This window comes from Histomonas meleagridis, assembly GCF_020186115.1.
Source record: "Histomonas meleagridis strain 2922-C6/04-10x chromosome Unknown contig_44, whole genome shotgun sequence".
NCBI lineage: Eukaryota > Parabasalia > Tritrichomonadida > Dientamoebidae > Histomonas > Histomonas meleagridis.
Genome location: NW_027150887.1, coordinates 24,042 through 45,179, shown reverse-complemented (window position 1 = coordinate 45,179; position 21,138 = coordinate 24,042). Strand labels below are relative to the sequence as shown.

The 21,138-nt window shown below is 27.1% G+C and overlaps 3 protein-coding genes across 3 annotated transcripts; 2 read left to right on the top strand and 1 right to left on the bottom strand.

Annotated features, from left to right (window-relative positions):
* Window positions 1-9,337: 9,337 nt before the first annotated feature.
* Window positions 9,338-10,957, bottom strand: GO595_006349 (Glucose-6-phosphate isomerase; the record flags this gene model as incomplete). The annotated part of the gene is made up of 1 exon (XM_067919692.1): window positions 9,338-10,957. One exon carries the CDS (start codon window positions 10,955-10,957, stop codon window positions 9,338-9,340), a length of 1,620 nt encoding a protein of 539 aa, XP_067773227.1.
* A 478-nt stretch (window positions 10,958-11,435) lies between these two features.
* GO595_006348 (uncharacterized protein) lies at window positions 11,436-13,692 on the top strand (the record flags this gene model as incomplete). Its single annotated transcript, XM_067919691.1, has 2 exons — window positions 11,436-13,541; window positions 13,672-13,692. The coding sequence occupies 2 exons, from the start codon at window positions 11,436-11,438 to the stop codon at window positions 13,690-13,692; spliced, it is 2,127 nt and encodes a 708-aa protein (XP_067773226.1).
* A 6,371-nt stretch (window positions 13,693-20,063) lies between these two features.
* GO595_006347 (vacuolar protein sorting-associated protein vps13) lies at window positions 20,064-21,086 on the top strand (the record flags this gene model as incomplete). The annotated part of the gene is made up of 1 exon (XM_067919690.1): window positions 20,064-21,086. One exon carries the CDS (start codon window positions 20,064-20,066, stop codon window positions 21,084-21,086), a length of 1,023 nt encoding a protein of 340 aa, XP_067773225.1.
* Between the last annotated feature and the right edge of the window lie 52 nt (window positions 21,087-21,138).

Sequence of the window (21,138 nt, the reverse complement as noted above, 5' to 3'; positions counted from 1 at the left end):
CTTAACTCAATGAAACGATCTAAAATAGGTATGATCAATTGAGGTTCAGGGTCATACGATAGAAGACGTTTGTTAACGTAATCTTTGAATATAATGCACTGAGTGTACGTTAAATTGGGCAGCATCAAGTTTTGGATGATTTCAAGTGTTGGACAAAATAACTCAACAACATCAATTTTATGGATGATGAAAAATGTAATAATCGTCAAAAAATTGGACGTGTGAACATAATTTGGATCATAGAATATCTCTTCAAAAAATTTGTGGATTTGTGGATAAAAAAATGTTAATGGTTCAATAGAATTAGTAACAAAATATGAAATGGATAAAAGACAAAAAGCTGCAAAACGTATGTCAGAATCAGCATTCTCTAGTCCGAATTTTATATTATCATATAAAACGGATAAGACTTTGGGGTTATATAATTCTTTTGGTATAAGAGTTAGATAAGTATTGAAAACATTAAGATAAAATTCTGTAATTTCTGTTGGATTAATTAAAAAATCTTCTAATTCAGGCCATGCAATATGACAAAAGTTAAGAACAAGAGTAATAATATCTGAGAGAAATGACAACGTGTATTTGTCTTTTCCAACCTTTATCATTTGCATTAAAGATTTTTGAATAAATTCAATTTGAGATTTATTGAGCTCTGATATTGTAAAATGAAGGCACTTTATGAGGTTAATGAGTACTGATTTTTGAATATAAATTTCTTGATATTGGAAATATGTTGAAATAAAAATTACTATTGATTCTGGATGATGATGCATTTCGTTTAGTTTTTCGCTGCAATCATTAATCGAATTTTGGTCAAATAACTGAAGTTGCCTCAATAAATTCACGAGGCTTTGACACTGTTCCTCCATGTTGGCCTCCTTGTGATGTTACTCAAAAAGTTGTTATTTCATAAGTGTCAAAAAATAATTGATATAAAAGTAATATAACGACGACACCAATTATGGAAATCCGTTTTGAATGTTGTCATGAATTTATTATGAAATTTTTTGCCATTCTCAAAAATTGAATGCTTTACAATTAATTTTGTCAAAATTCTAAGTTTGCGATAAATTTTGGATAACTGCCAAAGTTCTGGATCAAAAATTGTATTGAAATTGAAAGGGGGTCCGCTCAGCGGACGAAGTCAGATGGGGCAAAAATGTTCAATTAATTTTGCATAAACTAATTAGTGATTTAAGTTTTTAATTATCAGAATTGGTTATATCGTAAATAAAATCAACATTTATATGAAATACAAATGCGGAATCACAACTAATTGGTTTAAATTGTAATAGAATAATTTTTATTATTGAACCATATACTCATTACTTCAGCTTACACAAAATTAACCCTGAAATACGCGTTTGAATAAGCAAAGTCAAAAATCAATATTTATCCAAGATAATTAAACTCAAAAACAACTAGAAATAATTAGTTTTCACGTATAGATAAAAGTGACTAGCAGGCAAATATTCATGGTACACATTACTATTCATACAACTTTGAATATGTTGTTATTTTTGAGACTTGTATATAATTTTTGCGTTTACTCTATTTGCCTTGTTAGTGCTCTTGGATATTATTATTTTTTTGAAGAATATTTTTAAAAATAATAATAATAAGTTCAGATTTTAAATTGTATTCCGCTTGATAAATTTATTTAGAATATGTTTGTATGGTTTTGACTTTTCTCAGTTGGCAGAAAATAATTTTTTAATTCAAAAAACATTTTATTTATTGATATTTGGGAAATTTGATTTGATCAAATCATTGATTATGGAAAAAAGAACAATTTAAATGATCACCATAAACAACGTATGCGAGCAAAAATTGTTTCCGAAGCAAGTTCAAACTGGCAAAAAGATTATGTTGTAAGTAAAAAGTGCCAGCAAATGAAAAATGAAAAAAAATCCATAAATCCTTTTAATCAAAATCGGATAAACAGAAGTGACATCCAAAAAGAATTAACTTTCCAATATGATCGAGGTAAGCAGAATAATTTAGATATTTTTTTTGAAATATCAGTTCAAAATCTTTTTTCTGAAGATCCAAACACATGTTTATATGCACTTCATGATGCTATTCTATCTTTAAGATTAAAACCAAATTTAGCAGAAAAAATAACAGAAAAAGAAATTACTTTAATTCAACAATGGTGTTTTTTAGAAAACACTCCAATTCAACCGCTTGCATATAATTTTTTATCTGCTCTATTTAAATGTGATCGGAATGATATATTAATGTTTTTTGATCAAAATTTCGTTTCATTCTCAATTCAAAAACTTCCTTTATTAGCAGTAATCGATTTTTTTGATATACTTTTTAGTCACTCATCTGATTTTTACCAACAAATGATTGAATTTGGGTTTCCACACATTTTAATTTCCCTTACTTATCAAACAGAAAACTTACCAGAACAGCTATCATATGTACTTTATTTGCTTAGGTATTTTTCTGGGTTAATAGAGCTATCAAAAGATGAATGGCTTCGAATTTTAAATTTAATTGAGAAAATATCTCCTTATGTTTCTCCGAAAGAAATATCAAAGATCGTTCAATTCATACAAAGTATACCAAATCTACATGTCCAAGAAACTATAGTTAGAAGTCCAATTTATGACTTTTTAATAAAAAATTTTGGATCAAACGATTTTTTAAACGTTCGTCGAGATATTCTGAATTATTTTACAATCCTATCAAAAAGTCCAAATATTTCAGAGCTTTTAATTTCCAAAAAGATAATAATTTTTTTAACCAACATTTTGCTTGATATCAACAAATATATTTATAAAGAAATAGATCAGTTTCAATCTGTTGATATAATAACAAATTTTTGTGCACATTCAAATGAAATTATATATCAAATCTTAGAATCATCATTTTTTAATTGGGTTAAAATGAGTATTGAAGAAGGTTCTTATCAACAAAGGAAACTTTCAAGTCGATTCATCTCAATGATAATCATTGTAGCACATTCAGATAATCGAATTTTAGATTCGTTAAGTATATTAAATCCTTTTAAAGATATCATTGACTTAGTTGAAGGAAATGATGTCGAAATGATAACATGTTCATTAAAGAGTTTATATCATTCTTGGAAATATGCACTTCAAACTAAAGATCCGCATCCGTTTTATAGGTATTCACTTGAATATTTCGAAGATGATGAGCTACAAAATGCAATTCATGATTTGTTTATGTTGAAGGATGAAAACATTAACGAATTGTTACAAGAAATTGGCACATTATATAAGGAATATAAATTCGAATGTTAATAAAATACAATTAAATTTTTATGTTTATCATGTGTTAATTTTGGATGAATATAAGTCTAAATTTCAAATTCATATAGAAAATGTGACTTTTGTAACAGTTTGCAAAATTAAAAAAAAAGTTGAATGGTAAATCGAAATTTTAACTAAAATTGAGTTTGAACTTTTGTTATATTCGAAATTTATTATAATAATATTAGAATTCAACATAATATTTGGAAATTATTTAAAATATTCGAAACAGCAATGACAATTGCATCTATGTATAGTTATGTAAAAATAGTTAAAGTACTTCTTGAACAAGAAGGAATTGATATTAATGCAAAAGATACTGATATTTTCATCTAGATTGATACAGTTTCTGTGAAAATTGGATAGTTTATTAATAGAACCTATTCCAACCATAATGGAAGGAACAGTAAATTTCGTTAATTAAATATTGAATTCATTAATTTAATGTTTAAAAATGATTTTTGGAAATTATTTAATTTATTTTAAACATTATTAATGTTTGCAACTGAAAAGAAGTATGCAGATATCATTAAATTACTATTTAAGGAAAAAAAAAATCGACACAAGATCAAGGATTTAAACATTTCAAATTATTTAAAACAGCACTTATGTTAGCATCAAGAAATGATCATAGTGAAATAGTTATATTACTTCTTGAACAAGAAGGAATTGAATTTAATGCTAAAGATTAAATTTATTGTAAATTTGCATTGGGAAATATAGAATTTACGTCAAATATAATTAAAATTAAAAGTATTCATGATTAACAATAAAAATATAATTTGGAACGCAAACAAAGGAAAATATATTTTTAATAATATTTCAAATTAACTTATGAGATAATTTCAAAATATACAACAAAACAAACAATTTATTTAAATATATAAGAATATATCAGCAGAGCCACCTCCTTTGAGGTTAAATGACATTATCTTTGTCATATTTTGAATTTGTGAATATCTTTGTCTTGGCACGAAACCAACAGCATTTAACTTAAAGTGCGTATGGCATTCATCCAAGAACGACACGAAGTTATTTAAGAAATCAGATTGTCCGCATTTAGCTGCATGATTTTTCATTATTGCAGCCTCGCACTTTTTAAATAAAACCGAACATTCTATCGGCGCCTGATAACTTTTTGAGATCTTTTTAACCGCCTTTTTAATATTTGATGCGAAATTAAAACACGTTGAAATCAAAACGTTTTGCGGTGTAATCTTATCAAATTTGTAAACGAAGAAAATTGAATCGTTTCTGATCGACACTCGTTTGATGCCGGTGATTTCGTCCATTTTCATGATCATTGCTCTCACGAACGAAGCGAATACATTAGGGTTCGTGTTTTCAGCGAATTTATGATAACCCAATAATTTTACTGAGAAAATTACGAACTTATCATTTTCGAATTTTAAGTCAGGATCATTTTCATTTTCGAAACACGGGAAAACTTGTTTAAAAATGTTTAAATTTTGCGAATCATCTATTTGGAAATTTAAATCTTCGATTAAAATGAATGACTTCAATGTGAAGAAACCATTTTTAGCCCTATAATTGGGTATAATTAAAGCAGATTTATCATCATCGGAAATAATTTTATTAAATTCTTTTATTGAATTTGTTGTTTGTAATTCACTTATTACTTTTAATATATCAATTGTATGAATTACACCGAAATCGATTTGATTTAACGTTTTATATTTTAAATTTCCATAATTTCTTTGTGCCATTTTTGTACTAAATTTAATTTGGTTTTTATCAGAAGTAACAATTATTATATTTAAAGGTATATCCTCATTAAGGTAATAAGGCATTACCATATTAATATATTGAGTTTTATTACAAAACTCATTGTATAGAATTATATGTTCATTATATATATATGAAGCATAAAGTTCGAAAGTTATCACTAAAAACAACGAAAAAATAAAAACTACAATCATCATAAATAAAATATATGAAAATTGTATCGTGAAAATTAATTTCTCATAAAAAATAGGAGTATCATTTTCGAAGAAGTTATTATAAAATGTATAAACAATTTCTTTTAATTGTGTTATAGAAAAATCATGTGGAGAATTAGTTAAAAAAGACACAATGATATATAATGATTCTTTAGGTATATAAGATATAAATCCTAAAGTATCATCATTTTGACACAAATAATTAAAATGAATATCAGTCTTTTCACTCATAGGTATTATTTGGAATGTTATATTTTGATTAGAGAAATATAACAATTCCGAAAAAGATAAATATCCTAAATGACTATGTAAATAACCTAAACTTTGATTCTCAAATAACGTCACATTATTACTTAATAATTTTAAATATTCATATGAAAATATCCATATTAATACAAATGAAATAATTAAAATAAATAATTTTAATATATAATAAAATGTGGTTTCCCATTCAACATAATTAAATTGTCGTGGAATGATTATTTCTTTAATTGGTTTAATATTAAAATATGAAATAATTTTTTGTTTAGAGAAAAATTGAAATTGATAAAATATTTTATGAATTTTATTGGTATAAGTTGTTGTAATATAAAAAAATATTATAACACAAATTAAAATGAATAAAATCAAAAAAAATATTTCCGGAATTTTAATTATATCGAAATAACTATGGAAATTATATTCGAATTCATTATTTTGATCAAAAATATATTTAAATATATCATATATTGTTAAATTATAATTACGATTTTCATAAAATGAAATTCGATCATTTAAATATTCCTCAATTAAATCATTAATAATTGTATCATTATAACTATTATGAAAAATATCGAAGTTTTTAATTACGTTCCAATTACTTAATGATTCATTATAATATTTACCAATAGTCACATTTGGATAAAACTCAGTAATCGAAATAGACAAAGAAGAAATGAATAAACGAATTCGATTAAATTGTTCATAAGTAGAAATATCATTATTACAAAAATAAGAAGGAAAAATCAAAAAAAGTATTCCGAAAAGTAAAATTAATATTATTAAATATATATATACATTTGATATATTATTTGAATTTTGTTCATTTCTAATCGAATTATATAACATTTCGATTTCATTATTGTTCGGATATTGTTCTTCCATAACTTGTAATCGATTCTCGATTAGAAATCGAAGCTTCCCGATCTTTGCTGATATTTGTGGTAATCGTGCGTAATTCGATAAATATGTTTCTTCCCAAAATGTTTTTTTTAATGTGAAAAATTTTTCGATTTTTTGTTTTATCAATTCTAAATTTGGTCTTCCTTCACATAATGTAACAACAAACTTTAATAACTGTAGAAAAAAAAGTTCACTAAATAATCCGCTGTGTGATGATCTTTTATATGAATCATAAACAGGTTTTAATTCTGGTGGTTCATATGATATAATCGCTCGAACTATCATTCGTTTATATAATGTCGGAATAGAATCAAAATTTATGTTACGAATGATTTGATATGCATCAGGCATTCCTGAGATTAACTTAGACAGAAGTAAATAATATCCGCCTTTCAATCGTCGAATGTGAATTCGGATAACATAGAGAATGATTGATAATATAAATGAGACAATAAGTAAAACTATCAAAATTTGAAATGAGGAACCATCAGAGGATAAAATTCGTGCAAACGTGGTAAAAAATGAAAAAAATTGATAAAATTGTAGCAAAACCGTTAAAACCGCTGACATGTAAACTTGCTGAAAACAAAAAAACATAATTCCAATGCCTTGAAGCATCAATGAGATATAAATAATTGATGACGAGCCAGAGACAAATGGGAGAATTTGATGGGAAACTATAAACATAAAAATTGTAATAAGTGATTGGATTGTACTTTGCGTAAAAAAGATATGTGTAATTGGATACGGTGAAATAGAACAAAAAACTGATACAAAGAAAAAGAATAAAAGAAGACATACATTTGAAAATAGTAATAAATAATATAAAAATGTATAATTGGATAATTGACTATAATAACGTGAAAAAAATATAAAAGCAATTGGTGAATACATGGGCATCACATAGAAAACTAAGGCTGATAATGTTTTTGTATGAATAAAATGTGATATTTCACGGGTAAGAATAATAACAAGTTGAAAAATAATAAATATCAATATAACTAAATTTGTTATAGCAAAGAAACTTGAGATTGTTGTTGATTCATTTGGACTTGGATTAACACCGATAAAAATAAGAAATAATGACTTCTCGAATCCTATTGACTGACTTTCTTTAGCTGACTGTGGAAGCGTAAAAATAAAATCACAGATGATAAGCAAAAATAGAAAGAGATATGAAAAAAATTGATTCAAAATTTGATGCTTCCATAAAAAATAATTAATATCATTCATAAGACGTGAAATTCGGCCCAGCCCAGCAATTTTCCTTTTGGTTTTAGGCTTGGTATTTGTTAATTGCTGGTTCATAGCGAAAGATATTGCTTGTACCTTACTTGTAATTTTGATAAGTTTATAAAATATTAGGGGTGCCCTGTTACAGATATGTAAATCATTTAATTAACAGTGGTCTTATTCAATTTTGATGCATAGAATTGAATTTTTTGAATGGCATTTTCCTGAAAGATATGGAAATTGATTTAGATTTCCCAAATTGGCTACCAGATGCAAATGAAAAAGCTGCTTATCTATGGCAAGAACAAGTGATCGAAATGTCATCATTAACGCCAAGTGGAGAAATTAATTCTTTAAACTTTCAATTTGAAATACCAATAATTCAAATTCCAAAACCAGATCTCTCTCTTCTTCAGAATTTAGATTTAATAGGGTTGGTTTCTAAATCGTTAATAATTCGAAATTTATTAGTTTATTCTCATCTTAAATCTTATCTATTCACACTTTTTCATAATAAACTTCTTCAGCATTATAATTGTAGATATCCAAAACGTGATCAAATTATTACCGAAATTGAAATGTTTGTTGAATCAATCAAAGAATTAAACAAAAAGCTTGAAAATGCAATTCAAAAAGAATTTAATTTAACTCCAAAATTTAAAGAAAAATGCTTCAAAAAGATCGAAGAGTGGCAAAATGAAATCATTAACACATTTTTCTTTTCGAGAAATATTTCACAAAAAATTACAGAAAACGATCTACAAGAACTGTCAGACAAAACAAATATTTCAGCATTAAAACTAAGCGAAATTATAAGGAAAAGAAAGTACCAAATTCGGAAATGGGCAAAGGAAAGACAGAACACTCCGCACTGGCTGCCAAGTAATGTAACAGAGGAAATGTTACTCAACTTTGCTATGAGTTGAATGTTTATTTTAACTTGAGCTATGAATAAACTTAAAAATAAATTATTATTTATAAATGATCATATATTTTACTTCAATTTAAGTATATAAATTGTAAAATGCATTATTTGATTATAGAAAGAAAAAAGAAATTTAAAATTATGTTAATCCAGTTTTTTGAATATTCAAATTTGGAAACATGCTTTGATATCATTAGCATGATAAATTTATTAAACTATTTGATTTACTTTCCATTAGAATCAGGATTCAGGATCCTGAGTTTTAGATCTAAAAAATTTTTTTATTTTTGCACTTTTTGAGGGTCTCTTTGTTTAATAATAAAATTAATAAAATAATACAGTGGTAAATAATAGAAACGATACGCCCCAAGATGGTCTTCTTATGGATGCACTTTTTCAAAATCTTCCATAATACAATATTTTGAAGTATTTACTTCTGTTCCATGGAATCCACTAATCAAATTTGGTAATCTAAAATTTTTTGAAAACATTCGGTTCGCGAACTGTGTTTTAATCATGATAAAAATTTATCGAAGCAAAATTATTGGAATTACATAATACGTACTTTGATATTCTATGCTTAACTTTTTTATAATTTCTGTGTATTTCTCATTGAGAAATTTTCAATTTTCTATTTGTTTGCTTCGCTCCTCAAATACGCGAAGCAAATTCTAGAAATATATAGAAATCAGAATAAACACAAAAATCGATTACCATATTAATGTTATGAAGAAGTCTTTTGTTGATTCAACAATTTAATGCTTATTTTATCTTTACTTAGAGAACTCGAAGACGTATTGTTTTGCCTGTGCGTTATATTCTCTCTTAGCATTAATATCCTTAATTTCTGGATAAGCGTTTTCTACCTTAGCGTTATTATAAATATCATTAAGAATTGCTTCTGCTTCGTAGTACTCTCCTTCGATTGCGAGTTGCTTCAACACTTCTGCCGCTGTACCCTTCACGTTTGGCTTTTCGGCAAGTTTCTTCACAATTTCGGCGGATATCTTATTGACGCCAGACGCAGCGAGTTTTCCGTCCTGTACTCCGGGTTGGTCATAAGCGTTGATGTCCATGAATGCCGCGAGGAATGAAACGATTCTTTCTTCCAATGCAATCATCATACCGAATGTGAATTCGTTACGTTCATGGAATGATGATGTAATGAATGGCCTCTTGTTCTTCAACAACGCCTTCTCAGTGCCTTTAAGGAATGCAAGTAATTGACGGCCCATTGAACCTGCTTGTGCATTGTAGTAATCGTTCTCGCGCTTCTCGAATGAGATTAAACGAACAAAACAATCGCCGAGGCCTTTTTGTACTTGTTGCATGAAGGAATGTTGTTCGCCTGTTCCAACGCCTCCAAAGACTGTTTGGCCAACACGTGCTTCAGTGCCATCGACTTTGTATTCCTTACCTAAGGATTCCATGTATAATTGTTGGAGGTAATGTGCATATTCGCGCATAAATTCACTGTAGCAAAGAACAATCATGTTCTTGAAGCCATTGATTTGTGAGTTCTTGTCGATAATGGCAGCAAGTAATGCGGCGGGATTCTCAGTTGGACGACGTGTCAAGCAATCCATATGTGACATACCTTTGATGAAGGCTGCGAAGTCAAGATGTGCAAAGGCGCATGGAACCATGCCGATTTCGGAGCAAACAGAGGTACGACCACCGGTATCAATTTCCATATGCCAATCACGGATGAATTTCTTGTCCTTGGCAATCTTGTCAAGAAGTGAATCAGCAATGGTAACACAAGCGTTGTGTTCACCAACTGGGAGATTCTTGGATTCACACATCGACATCCAGGTGTGCATGTTACCGGCTGTTTCGGAGGTGGTACCACTCTTGGAAAGATGAACCATGATGGATTTCTCAATGTTGATGGATTTGACAATTTGATGATACATGTCAGAATCAGTGTTGGAAATGAAGTAGATCTTGAATGGAAGGTTAGCAGTGGTGTTGTAATCCATACCATACTTGGCAATGATAAGCATTAATGGACCAAGATATGAACCACCAATTCCGTTGAAGATAATGGTTTCATACTTGTCAGCATTGGATGGCTTGATTTCACCAGATTCAACTTTCCTGGCAAAGTCAAGAGTTTCTTCCCAAAGTTTGAGGGTATGAGCAAGTGACTTGCCCTTAACCTTTTCTTCAACCATTCTCAAGTTGTAGTGATCAACTTGACGATCTTCGGATTCGGCAACAACTGCTGTATGGTTAACAATTTCACCATTTTCCATTCTTTCTATTAATTTGAGAGCTTTTTCAATCTTTGGTTGTTGTTCAGCCATAACATCTGGGATGCTCTTGAAAACATTTTCAAAGTGGATGTCAAGTCTGAAACCAGATTCGTTATCTACGAAAGTTTCGGTCATGAAGAGTGATATGGCCACTCAAATTTTGAGAGGAAAATGGTCGGCTAATTCAGACAGAAATTTTACATTTGCATTCAATTTTTTAGCGTGCAATCATGCCTTGTGGAAAATTACTTTTTATTTAAAATCTTCTGTCCTAAATGGAGATAATAAAAATTTTTATTAAGAAAATAGAAGTAACTTATGAAATGCAACTTCTTGGTCTGCTAATATTTTAAATTATTTTTGAACAATTTAAGATTGATCAAAAAATTGTTGCGAAATTATTTGATAAATGAGGAACATTCATTAAGGTAACAGGGAACATCGTATTTTTTTGTTGTTTCCGAAAAATTTTAGAGATAATTGCGATTGCTTTTGGCATGCCAAAAAAAACATTTTGAAATGCTTTTAATCGTGAAGCACAAATTTGTGTGAATTCATAAAAGAACTTTTCTGACATGCTCTTTCAAAAAGTCAAACCAACAAAGGGTTTCAGATGGTTTTCGAATCTCTTGTTTCAACTGTTCTATCATATATTTTAGATAAATATGTTGACCGCATTGACACCAAAAGTCTTAAAATCGCTTTGCTTTCAGGAAAAGTATCTTTAGAGAATTTATTAATAAAAAAATCTGCATTAATCGAACACCAGCTACCCCTTGAGGTTTCACAAGGGCTAATCAGCAGTTTGTTTTTAAAAGTTCCTTATATGAAACTTAAAACTTCTCCATGCGAAGTTGAAATTAATCAAATTTTTTTACTTGGAAAAATTGTTGGCCGTGTTTTAATTGAGGGGGATTCAGCATCTACAATCAGTCAATATGGTGAGCTTGATGCTTCGCTAAAAGAACAAAATGTTTCTTCAGGCGATTTACTTGGCGGGCTAGTTGGCACAATTATTAACAACTTAAGAGTAAATATCACTGATATTCATATTCGAGTTGAACATCACATTGGAAACAAACGTGTTGCTTTTGGAATCATTATCCCGTCAATATCCGTTTTTACTGTTGATGAAAACATGAAAGAAGTCTTTGTTCCAACAACCCCTAATGTTCTCAGGAAAGTTGTTTCACTTAAAGGTCTTTCGATATATTTAGATACTGATACACAATCATTTGATGATTCTACAAATTTCAAAGCGAAGATGAAAGAAGCAATTTCAAGTGAACACCAATTTATTTTACACAACTTTTCTATACAAGGTGTTCTTGTTCATAATATCAAAGAAGTTTTAGACTTTTCAAACTTGCTGAAATTCTCTACTAATATTATTAATCTTTCACTTAGTTCATCACAATACAGAGTTATAAGAGAACTTCAAATGGAACAAACGCGATTCAATCGAAGAAGATTCTTTTCAAGTTGTGGAAAACCAAATAGAGAACCTCGGTCTCCACGTTCATCAGGGCTATGGTGGCGATTCTTTTATAATTGTACAATCAAAAAGAGAAATCCAATTGTTTTCGATCCAAAGACAGCATTAACTTTCTTAAAGAATAGGAAAAAGTATCTAAAAGATTTATCAACAATGTTAACAAAGCCAAACCCGAAAAAGGACCAAGAAGAACTTGATAAATTACAAGAAAAGTTTGGAACTGATGTTGTAATTCTTTTACGATTATATGCTAAGAGAATTACAGAAACGCAAATGTTTAAAGATAAAGCTCTTAAGTTACAAAAAGAAGAACTTGAAGAATTAGCAGCTGGAAAACCGAAAATTAATGAAGCACAAACAAATAAGAATTTAATTGAATTTGTTATATCTGCATTGAAAGTTTCATTGAATCTGAATGATAAAGATAAGTTAGCAACATTTAACCTTAATCTATTTAAAGGAAGTCTATTACAAGAAGGCGATATAATAAATATTGATGGAACAATTAATGAATTATTACTATTAAATAATACTTCAAATGATAAAGCAATTTTCAAACTAACTAAAAATGAAAAAATGGATAATTGTTGCTTATTAAAATTATCTAACAATAAGGCTACAAATGAACAAAGTTTAAAGGTGAATTGTACTCAATCAGAATTTTTCGCAGATTTTAGTTTAATCGATCAAATTCAAGCGTTTCTGAATGCTTCTTCAGGTATTCAACAAGAAGAAGGTGCACCAGAGAAAGTTAAAAGAGATAATACAATACCAGAAATAGAAGATCTTTTAGCAGCGCATAAAAATTTTTTGGTTGATATACATTTTGATTCACCATCAATTACTGTTCCTACAGCACAACCAATTTCTATAGATTTCGGTAATATTGATATAACAAATGTTCCATATAATGAGCCACGTTCAGTTGATAAAGTTGATTCATACTTTGATCAATTTTTACTTAAAATTACAGGGTTTCAAATTAAGGTTAATGATCATTTTCTATGTAATCCAGTTGAATTTAATGTTTCACTTTATCAATCATTTATTCAGTTACGTTCTATTGGAATGACTCGACTTTCATTATATATTCCTGCAATTCAATTTGAATTATTCCGTGAAGATTATTTGTCTATATTATCAATAACAGACATATTACCTAAAAATGATAATTTATCAACATATGAAGAAGAAGAAAAACAAAATAATAATAACAAGAAAATTGTATCAAAACAAACACAACCTTCACAATCATCAATAATTTTAGATTGTAAATTTGGTAAAATTTCATTAAATTTAATGGATTCAATCACAAATTCATCTTGTATGTATTCTGAAATTAATAACATTAAAGCAAATATGTCATCAATTTTAACAAAAACAGAAGCTTCATTTTTATTACAATTTATTTTAATAAAAGGTTCTCAAGAAAAAGAAATTGTGAATTTCGGTACAAATGAACAATCTGCAATTAACATGGAATTATTAAAAGTTGAAAATGATATTAAATTATCTTTAGAAACTGCTCGTCCAACAATTTTTATTGATTTACAATGGATTCCATCAATTCTTAAATTCGTTGAAATACCACAAAAAGAACAACAAAGTAATGTTATAACGAATAATAAAGTACACAAGCAAACAGAACAACAAGTACAAACTAAAAGAGAAATGAATCAATTTATTATTGAACAAATATTACAAAGACATCCGATTTTAAGAATTAATATTCAAATAGCTGCACCAACAATAATTATACCATTTGAAAATTCTTCATTTTCAGTTTCATTTGGTTCATTTTTAATAAAAACTAATGATCCAATTCCTCGAAATATAAATGATACAAATTCATTTTATGATCGTTTCCAAATAGAATTTTCTGGTTTCGAATTGAAATCAGGAGATGAATATTTATGTACACCATTTTCTTCTAAAATCAAGTTTGATAAATCATTTATAGAAATTAAATCAATTGAAATGTTTAAATTAATGTTCGAATTATCTAAAATACAACTTAAATTGAAAAAGCAACAATTAATAAAAATTCTTTCACTTGTTGATCAATTTAAGAATTTAATTCCTAAGTCTCAATCAAATAACACAGAAATTATTGAAAATGATAAAAATGAACAAACTCAATCAAATCAATCAAGTCAACCTAAGTCAATTCCATCATTTTTAGCAAAAATCGCATTACAACAATTTGAAATTACTCTTTTAAATAGTGACGATTCTATTCAAAGTCATTTTTTACTTAAAGACTTATTTTTAAATGTAGTAATGTTACCATCAAATATAAATGCAAATGTTAAACTTCAATCATTATCAGCTACTTCAAATGATAAAACATTATTAAGTATTGGTAACATTAATAAAAATGCAATTGATTTTGTATACAAAGGAAAAGATAATACGCATGAAATTAATTGTTCAATTATTGATCCAATTGCAAGTTTAGACTTCAGATGGATATTTGAATTACAACAATTCTTTGAAATAAAACCAAAAGTTGAAGAAATTCCTTCTAATTCTATAACTAAAGAAAATGTTATTGTAATTACTGAAGTTATAGAAGAAGTTGATAATAAACCAATTCAAATACCAAATGTAATTGGAAAGTTATCAATTACAAATCCAAGTGTTTCATTAATTGTTTTAGATAAACAAAATTCTCCAATTAAATTAGGAGTATCATTTAATGAAATCAAAGGTAATTTTAATGAAGATCAATCAGGAACATTTTGTTTTGAGAATTTCCAAATTAATATAAATGAAAGATATTTATTAAGTCCTTTTTCAGCAAATGCAAAAATTAATTTTGGAAATTCAATTTTTGTTGATTTAGATATTAAAGAAATTCTTTTAGCATTCCAATCAACTGATTATCAATTATTAATGGAAATCATTGAATATATTCCCGCTGTTTTATTACCTCAAAAATCTATAACTCAATCAAATCAACAAAAACAAATAACTAAAACTCAAAATAAAAATCAAAACGGAATATTTGGATTAAAATTTAATCTTAATCATATTGGATTTTCTATCAAAGAAAAAGAACAAAATCTTATTGATTTTAATTTTAATTCAATATATGTTTTAATAGATCCAAATGGATCAATTAATGTTAAATTGGATTCATTTATTTCAAGTGATTTTATTACTTCTAATTCAGGTGATTTTATATCAATGAAATATCCATTAAATATTAAAATGGATAAAGAAAAAATGGAAGTAATATTACCTTCACATACGGAAATTAAGTTAAAACAAGAAGTATTACAAAAAATTATTTCGATATTAATTCCAACAAATGAACAAATTCTTGATTATGTCAAACCTCAATCAAAACAAACAAAGAAAGTTATTCAAAAGCAAAATAATTCAAATAAAACAAATTTAATTTTGGTAAAATTAGAAGATTTTAATGTTTACTTTTCAAATAATGAAAGTGATTATGGAAAATTTTCACTCGAAAAAATTGATTTAGAAATGAAATCTGTTGGAAATGTTTCAACAATTACAATAAATGTTATAAAGCCTTTGTTTTTAATGTTCCAAACACCTCTTCTTGAAACGAAATCATTAAGTGTTAAATATTCAAATGATTTTATTGGATTTCGAACAGATGAAATTAATGTTAATTGTAATTATAATGATATTATGAAATTTGTTGAGTTTTTCACAAAATTAATTCCTCAAAAGCAACAAACAAATGCTGTTGTTAAAAAAGAACCAAAACCAATTTCATTTCCATCATATTCTTATCAAGTTGATATAAATAAATTAAATATTTCGATTCTTCCGAATAATTTTTCAATTATTTTTGATAAATTTGTAATTAATTCAGAATCACCACAAAAACTTTCAATTTTATTAAATTTGTTGTCATTTAATACGAATGATTTTACTATTTTATCATTAACGAAAATGAATATTCCTGTTCTCTTAGATTTAAATAAAAGCCCACCAAAACTTAAAGAAAATGCTGATGAATCTATTCTTTCGCAATATCAAAATATTGATTATGATATTTTACATGGCGTTGATATTAAATTATCATTTGATTCTATTAGTTTTATATATGATAATGAAACACTTTTATCGTTATGTGAATTAATAAAAGGATTAATGAATCTTAAACCAAAGAATAATGAAAAAAGAATTGAAGAAAAAGAAGAACTTTCACCATTTGAATTTAATGTTAAATTTGATGCTATGATTCATCAAATTAATATTTCATTCCGTCAAGAAATTACTAATTTAATAATATCAAATATTTCATTTTTGATGTTAAATGATGATAAAAAAGTTCAAATTAGATCAATATCTTGTGCTGAAATTGGAAAAGAAAATCAATTATATCCTTTAGAAATGATTTCTTCTAAAAATGAAACAAATGTAATTGAGTTAGAAATGAAACATGATAAAATTCAAGCTTCAATTAATTCATTACAAATCTTTGTTAATTATAAATTATTAACAAATATAATTTCTATTATAATGCAATGTCCATTTTTAACATATCAATTTACCGAAAAAGAAGAAACAGATCAAATTCAACCACAAAATAATAATGAAGTTATTGAAAAGAAATCTCTATCAATTGATCTTAAAATTAATAATTTTTCAGTAAATTTACCTGTTCAATTTGGTATTACAAATGATATTCTTAAGGCAACACTTACATTTCAATTTAAATCAAATGATTCTACATTGTTTTTGTCATTGGATTCACTTGATTGTCAATTCTTCCAATACAAAGGAACTATATATCCTCCATTTATATCTGGTATAAATCTTGGGTTCTTAAAAGATCGAAATACAATTAGTATTTATACTGAACCTGCTTCTATTTCTATTTGTATATGTGATATTACATCAATCTTTTTATTATACAAAGGAATTATGAATTTTATAAGTTCATTAAATTTACCTAATTCAAATAAACAAAATAATAACAATAAGAAATCAAATAACAATAATGAAATTAATGATATTAATAATTTAATAATAAATATAAATACAAATGAAATCAAAATTAATTTAAATAGAGAAAGATTAAGTGGAATTTCTTTATTTAGAACACAAATTAATCCAATTCATGGTACATTAGATTTGTCTAAAGAAGTTTCTCTTGATATAGATATTCATTCATTCGATTTTTTAAATGAAGGTTCATCACAATGGAGAATGATTCTTGAACCAATGGTTATGCGAATTATATTCCAATTAGGTAATCCATTAAAATTTGCTGTTGATTTCCAAACTCCATTAAATATAAATATTTCTTCACGTGCAGTACAATCACTTTTGAATTATATTCAAGAAATAAATGAATCAATAAATTCAAATAAAATTCCAATTCAAGAAATTCCTAAATATCAAATAATAAATGCAACAGGAATTAAAATTGATGTTTTTGTAACATCTCAAATTACATTATTACCAAATACATCAAAAGAATTTACTATAAATGAAGAAACTCCAATTAAAATTTTCATTGAAAAACAAAAACCTGTCGAAGTAATTGCGTCTAAATTATATTATCCTAATTTTATAACTCGATCAATAGTTGTTTTTAAGCAAAAAACTACAAAAGGTATAAAATTAATAATTTCATCATTAATACAAATTCAAAATAAAACAAATGTAACACTTTATCTTATGATACAAAAGAAATGGAAGAAATTCGAAAAAGTAATTCAATTACCTGCTAAATCAACATCATCTTTACCATATACAGTTATACCAACTGAACCATTTGCATTAACTGATAATTCTGAATTAACATCATTTAAACATTCGACATTTTTATTAAAGAACATTAAAAAACAATCAGATTTAATTCCTTCTATCATTAATAAAAAGCCAATAAATTTAGTATTATATGCTAAATATCAATCAACAACGAATATATTAAACTTAAGAATTGAACCACAAGCTGAATTACATAATAATATTCCATTACCTTTAACAGTACATTTATTTAAATCAAATTCTGAATTCATAATTCAGCCATATCAATCAGTTAGTGTATTAGATTTAGATATTACTTCTAAACAATTCGAAGCATATTATGCAATTTCTAAAGGACCAATGAGTAAAAAGACATCTGTTCCTATTAAGAAGAATATAATATCACCTATTAAAATATCAGTTATTGAAGCTCAAGCATGTTCAGTATCATTTGCTGTAGAAGCTACTAAAAAGCCTAAATGTCAACAAGTACATTTTAATTATTATCCACCAACAGTTGTATTTAATCAATCGCATAAGAATTTATATTGTATTGATATTAATTATAATCAAATATTAACACAATTCTTCCCTCGAATAGAAGGTGCAAATCAAAACGATGATGGAATTCTATTCTTTAGTCATGATGCATATTTTTCAAATAAGAAGAAAAAAGAAAATGAAAATAGATTACCAATGAAAGTATTTATGAATAAAATCGAAAATATTTCAGTAAATACAATAGAATGTACGACAAGTAATGTTTCTGATCCTTTATTAATACAAAACAATCAAAATCAAAATCTTTTTACTCCTCTTTTTTATAATATAAAATCGAATGAACCTTTCTCACATTCGACAATTGTTACTATTACTCCATATTTAAGATTAAGAAATGATTTTCCATTTCCAATTTATTTACAACCAATTCATGAAAATCAATTAATTGGTGACTTAATATGTTTCGAACCTGGAAAATTAATACAAATTGATATAGCATCGAAAAGTTTTGAATATGGATTAAAATTTGATCCAAATATATCCGATTATATAAAAATAATTTTATCGGATCCAATTCATACGACATTTATATTTGATAAACATTTGATTGAAATTAATATCCAAATTGTTAAAACTGAAATTCATACATATCTAAAGCCTGCATTACTTCCACAACCATTAATGATAACTAATCTTATACAAGACGAAAAAATCAAAATTTCACAAATGAATACAAATTGTTATAATGAAATTTATCCAGAAGCAACAACAATTTTTGCTTATAAAGATCCATTTGGTATACCAAATCTTAATTTATTTATCAAAGATAAAAAATATGAACTTAATTTAACGAATATTAATGAGCCGATTCAAATTGATGATTTATTATTTTATGAAATTATATTAAATGAAGATCGTACAAAGACAATTATAATATCAAATGAACCAATAGAACAAGACAAGCCAAAACAATTTGAATTTAAGCTTAAATTACCACTTATAGAATTAACTTTACTTGATCATGAATCTAATGAAATTGCATTATTATCATTAAATGGAATCCAATTTGAGTTTAATAGTTCTCAATTTATCGAAATGAATTTCATTATGCATTCTTTACAACTTGATGATTTACATCCTTTAGCTGTATTAAGAGTAGCGGCAGCAGGTTATCCACAAACGGACGAAGAAAATCTTGTAGAATTTAAGTCAACAATGTTCCAAAACACAGCATTATTTACTGCATGTAAAGATATTTCTTTAACAATTGAGCCGATAATATTATTTTTAGATTTAGCATTTATCTCTGATATACTTTATTTCTTACAATATGAATTACTTTTAACTAATACCAAAAACACAAAAATTGAACCACCGAAACCAATTTCCGAAATTTCTAATAAAGCATCTGATCCATTTACAGCCAAATATTTTATTATCAATCAAATCGTTACCACATTATTTATTCGATCTAAAACTACACGACCAAATCGTTTTCCAAATTCGATGTTAGCGCTTAGAGTTATACCTGATATTACTAATGGACATATAGTATTACCTGCATTTGAGTTTGAAGAATGTACAATGAGTCAATCATATGTTCAAAAAGAAATTATATCTCCAATTATTAAATCCGGGATTTCACAAGGAGTTAAACTTCTTTTTAAGACTGATATCTTTATGGCGTCAACAGGTAATAAGTCTTCAAACTTTGCTAAGTCTGGAAACAAAATCGATATTCAATCAATGGGTTCAACTGTTTTGTTTTCAACTGGTGAAGCAGCGTTAAATGTTGCATCGAAACTTTTACATTTCGTTTCATTCGATTCCGGTGGTGGAATTAATAGAGTTAATACTACTGCTAAACAAGCATTTACTGGTGGAATCGATTCCTTCAAAAATAATATCGTTGATGGTTTTACTGGAATTATAATGCAGCCAATAAGAATGGCTAAAGAGCATGGCGCAATTGGCGCTTTTCTTGGTATCGGAAAAGGTTTAATTGGAGTGGTAACAAAACCTATAGCTGGAATTGTCGATGTGGGACTCGGCTCATTCTCAGCAGCGCGCAAATTCTTTTCTGGCCAAGATGAAGATGTAATACCGCCAGTAAGATTGCCGAGGGCAATGCCAATGATAGATGTAGAAGAAGCTTTTAAGGATATACATATTGATAATATTGAGAAATTTAAAGATTTTATGGACGGAGCACAATTCGCATTTCAAATATATAGAAATGGGCTATATGAAGAAAGAATAGAAATGTTCGTGATGGATTTAAAGTCAAAAAATTGGTTCGCATTAACTCAGAGATATTTATTCGTTGTAAATAATGAGTTGGATGTGGTAGAAAGTATAGAGCTAAAGGATGTAAAGGGGCTGAAGCGTGACGGAACAAAAGCGAAAATTGTTGCAAATGCAGTAATAAAGGATAAGGAAATAGAGATAGAGTTCACATCTATGAATGAAGCAAACTCATTTTTGGACTTAGCACGATACAAATCAATGTCATTGTCAATAGGTGAATAGAAAAACTAAAGAACTTATTTTGAAACTTGTTTTATAAACGTTTTGCATGGAT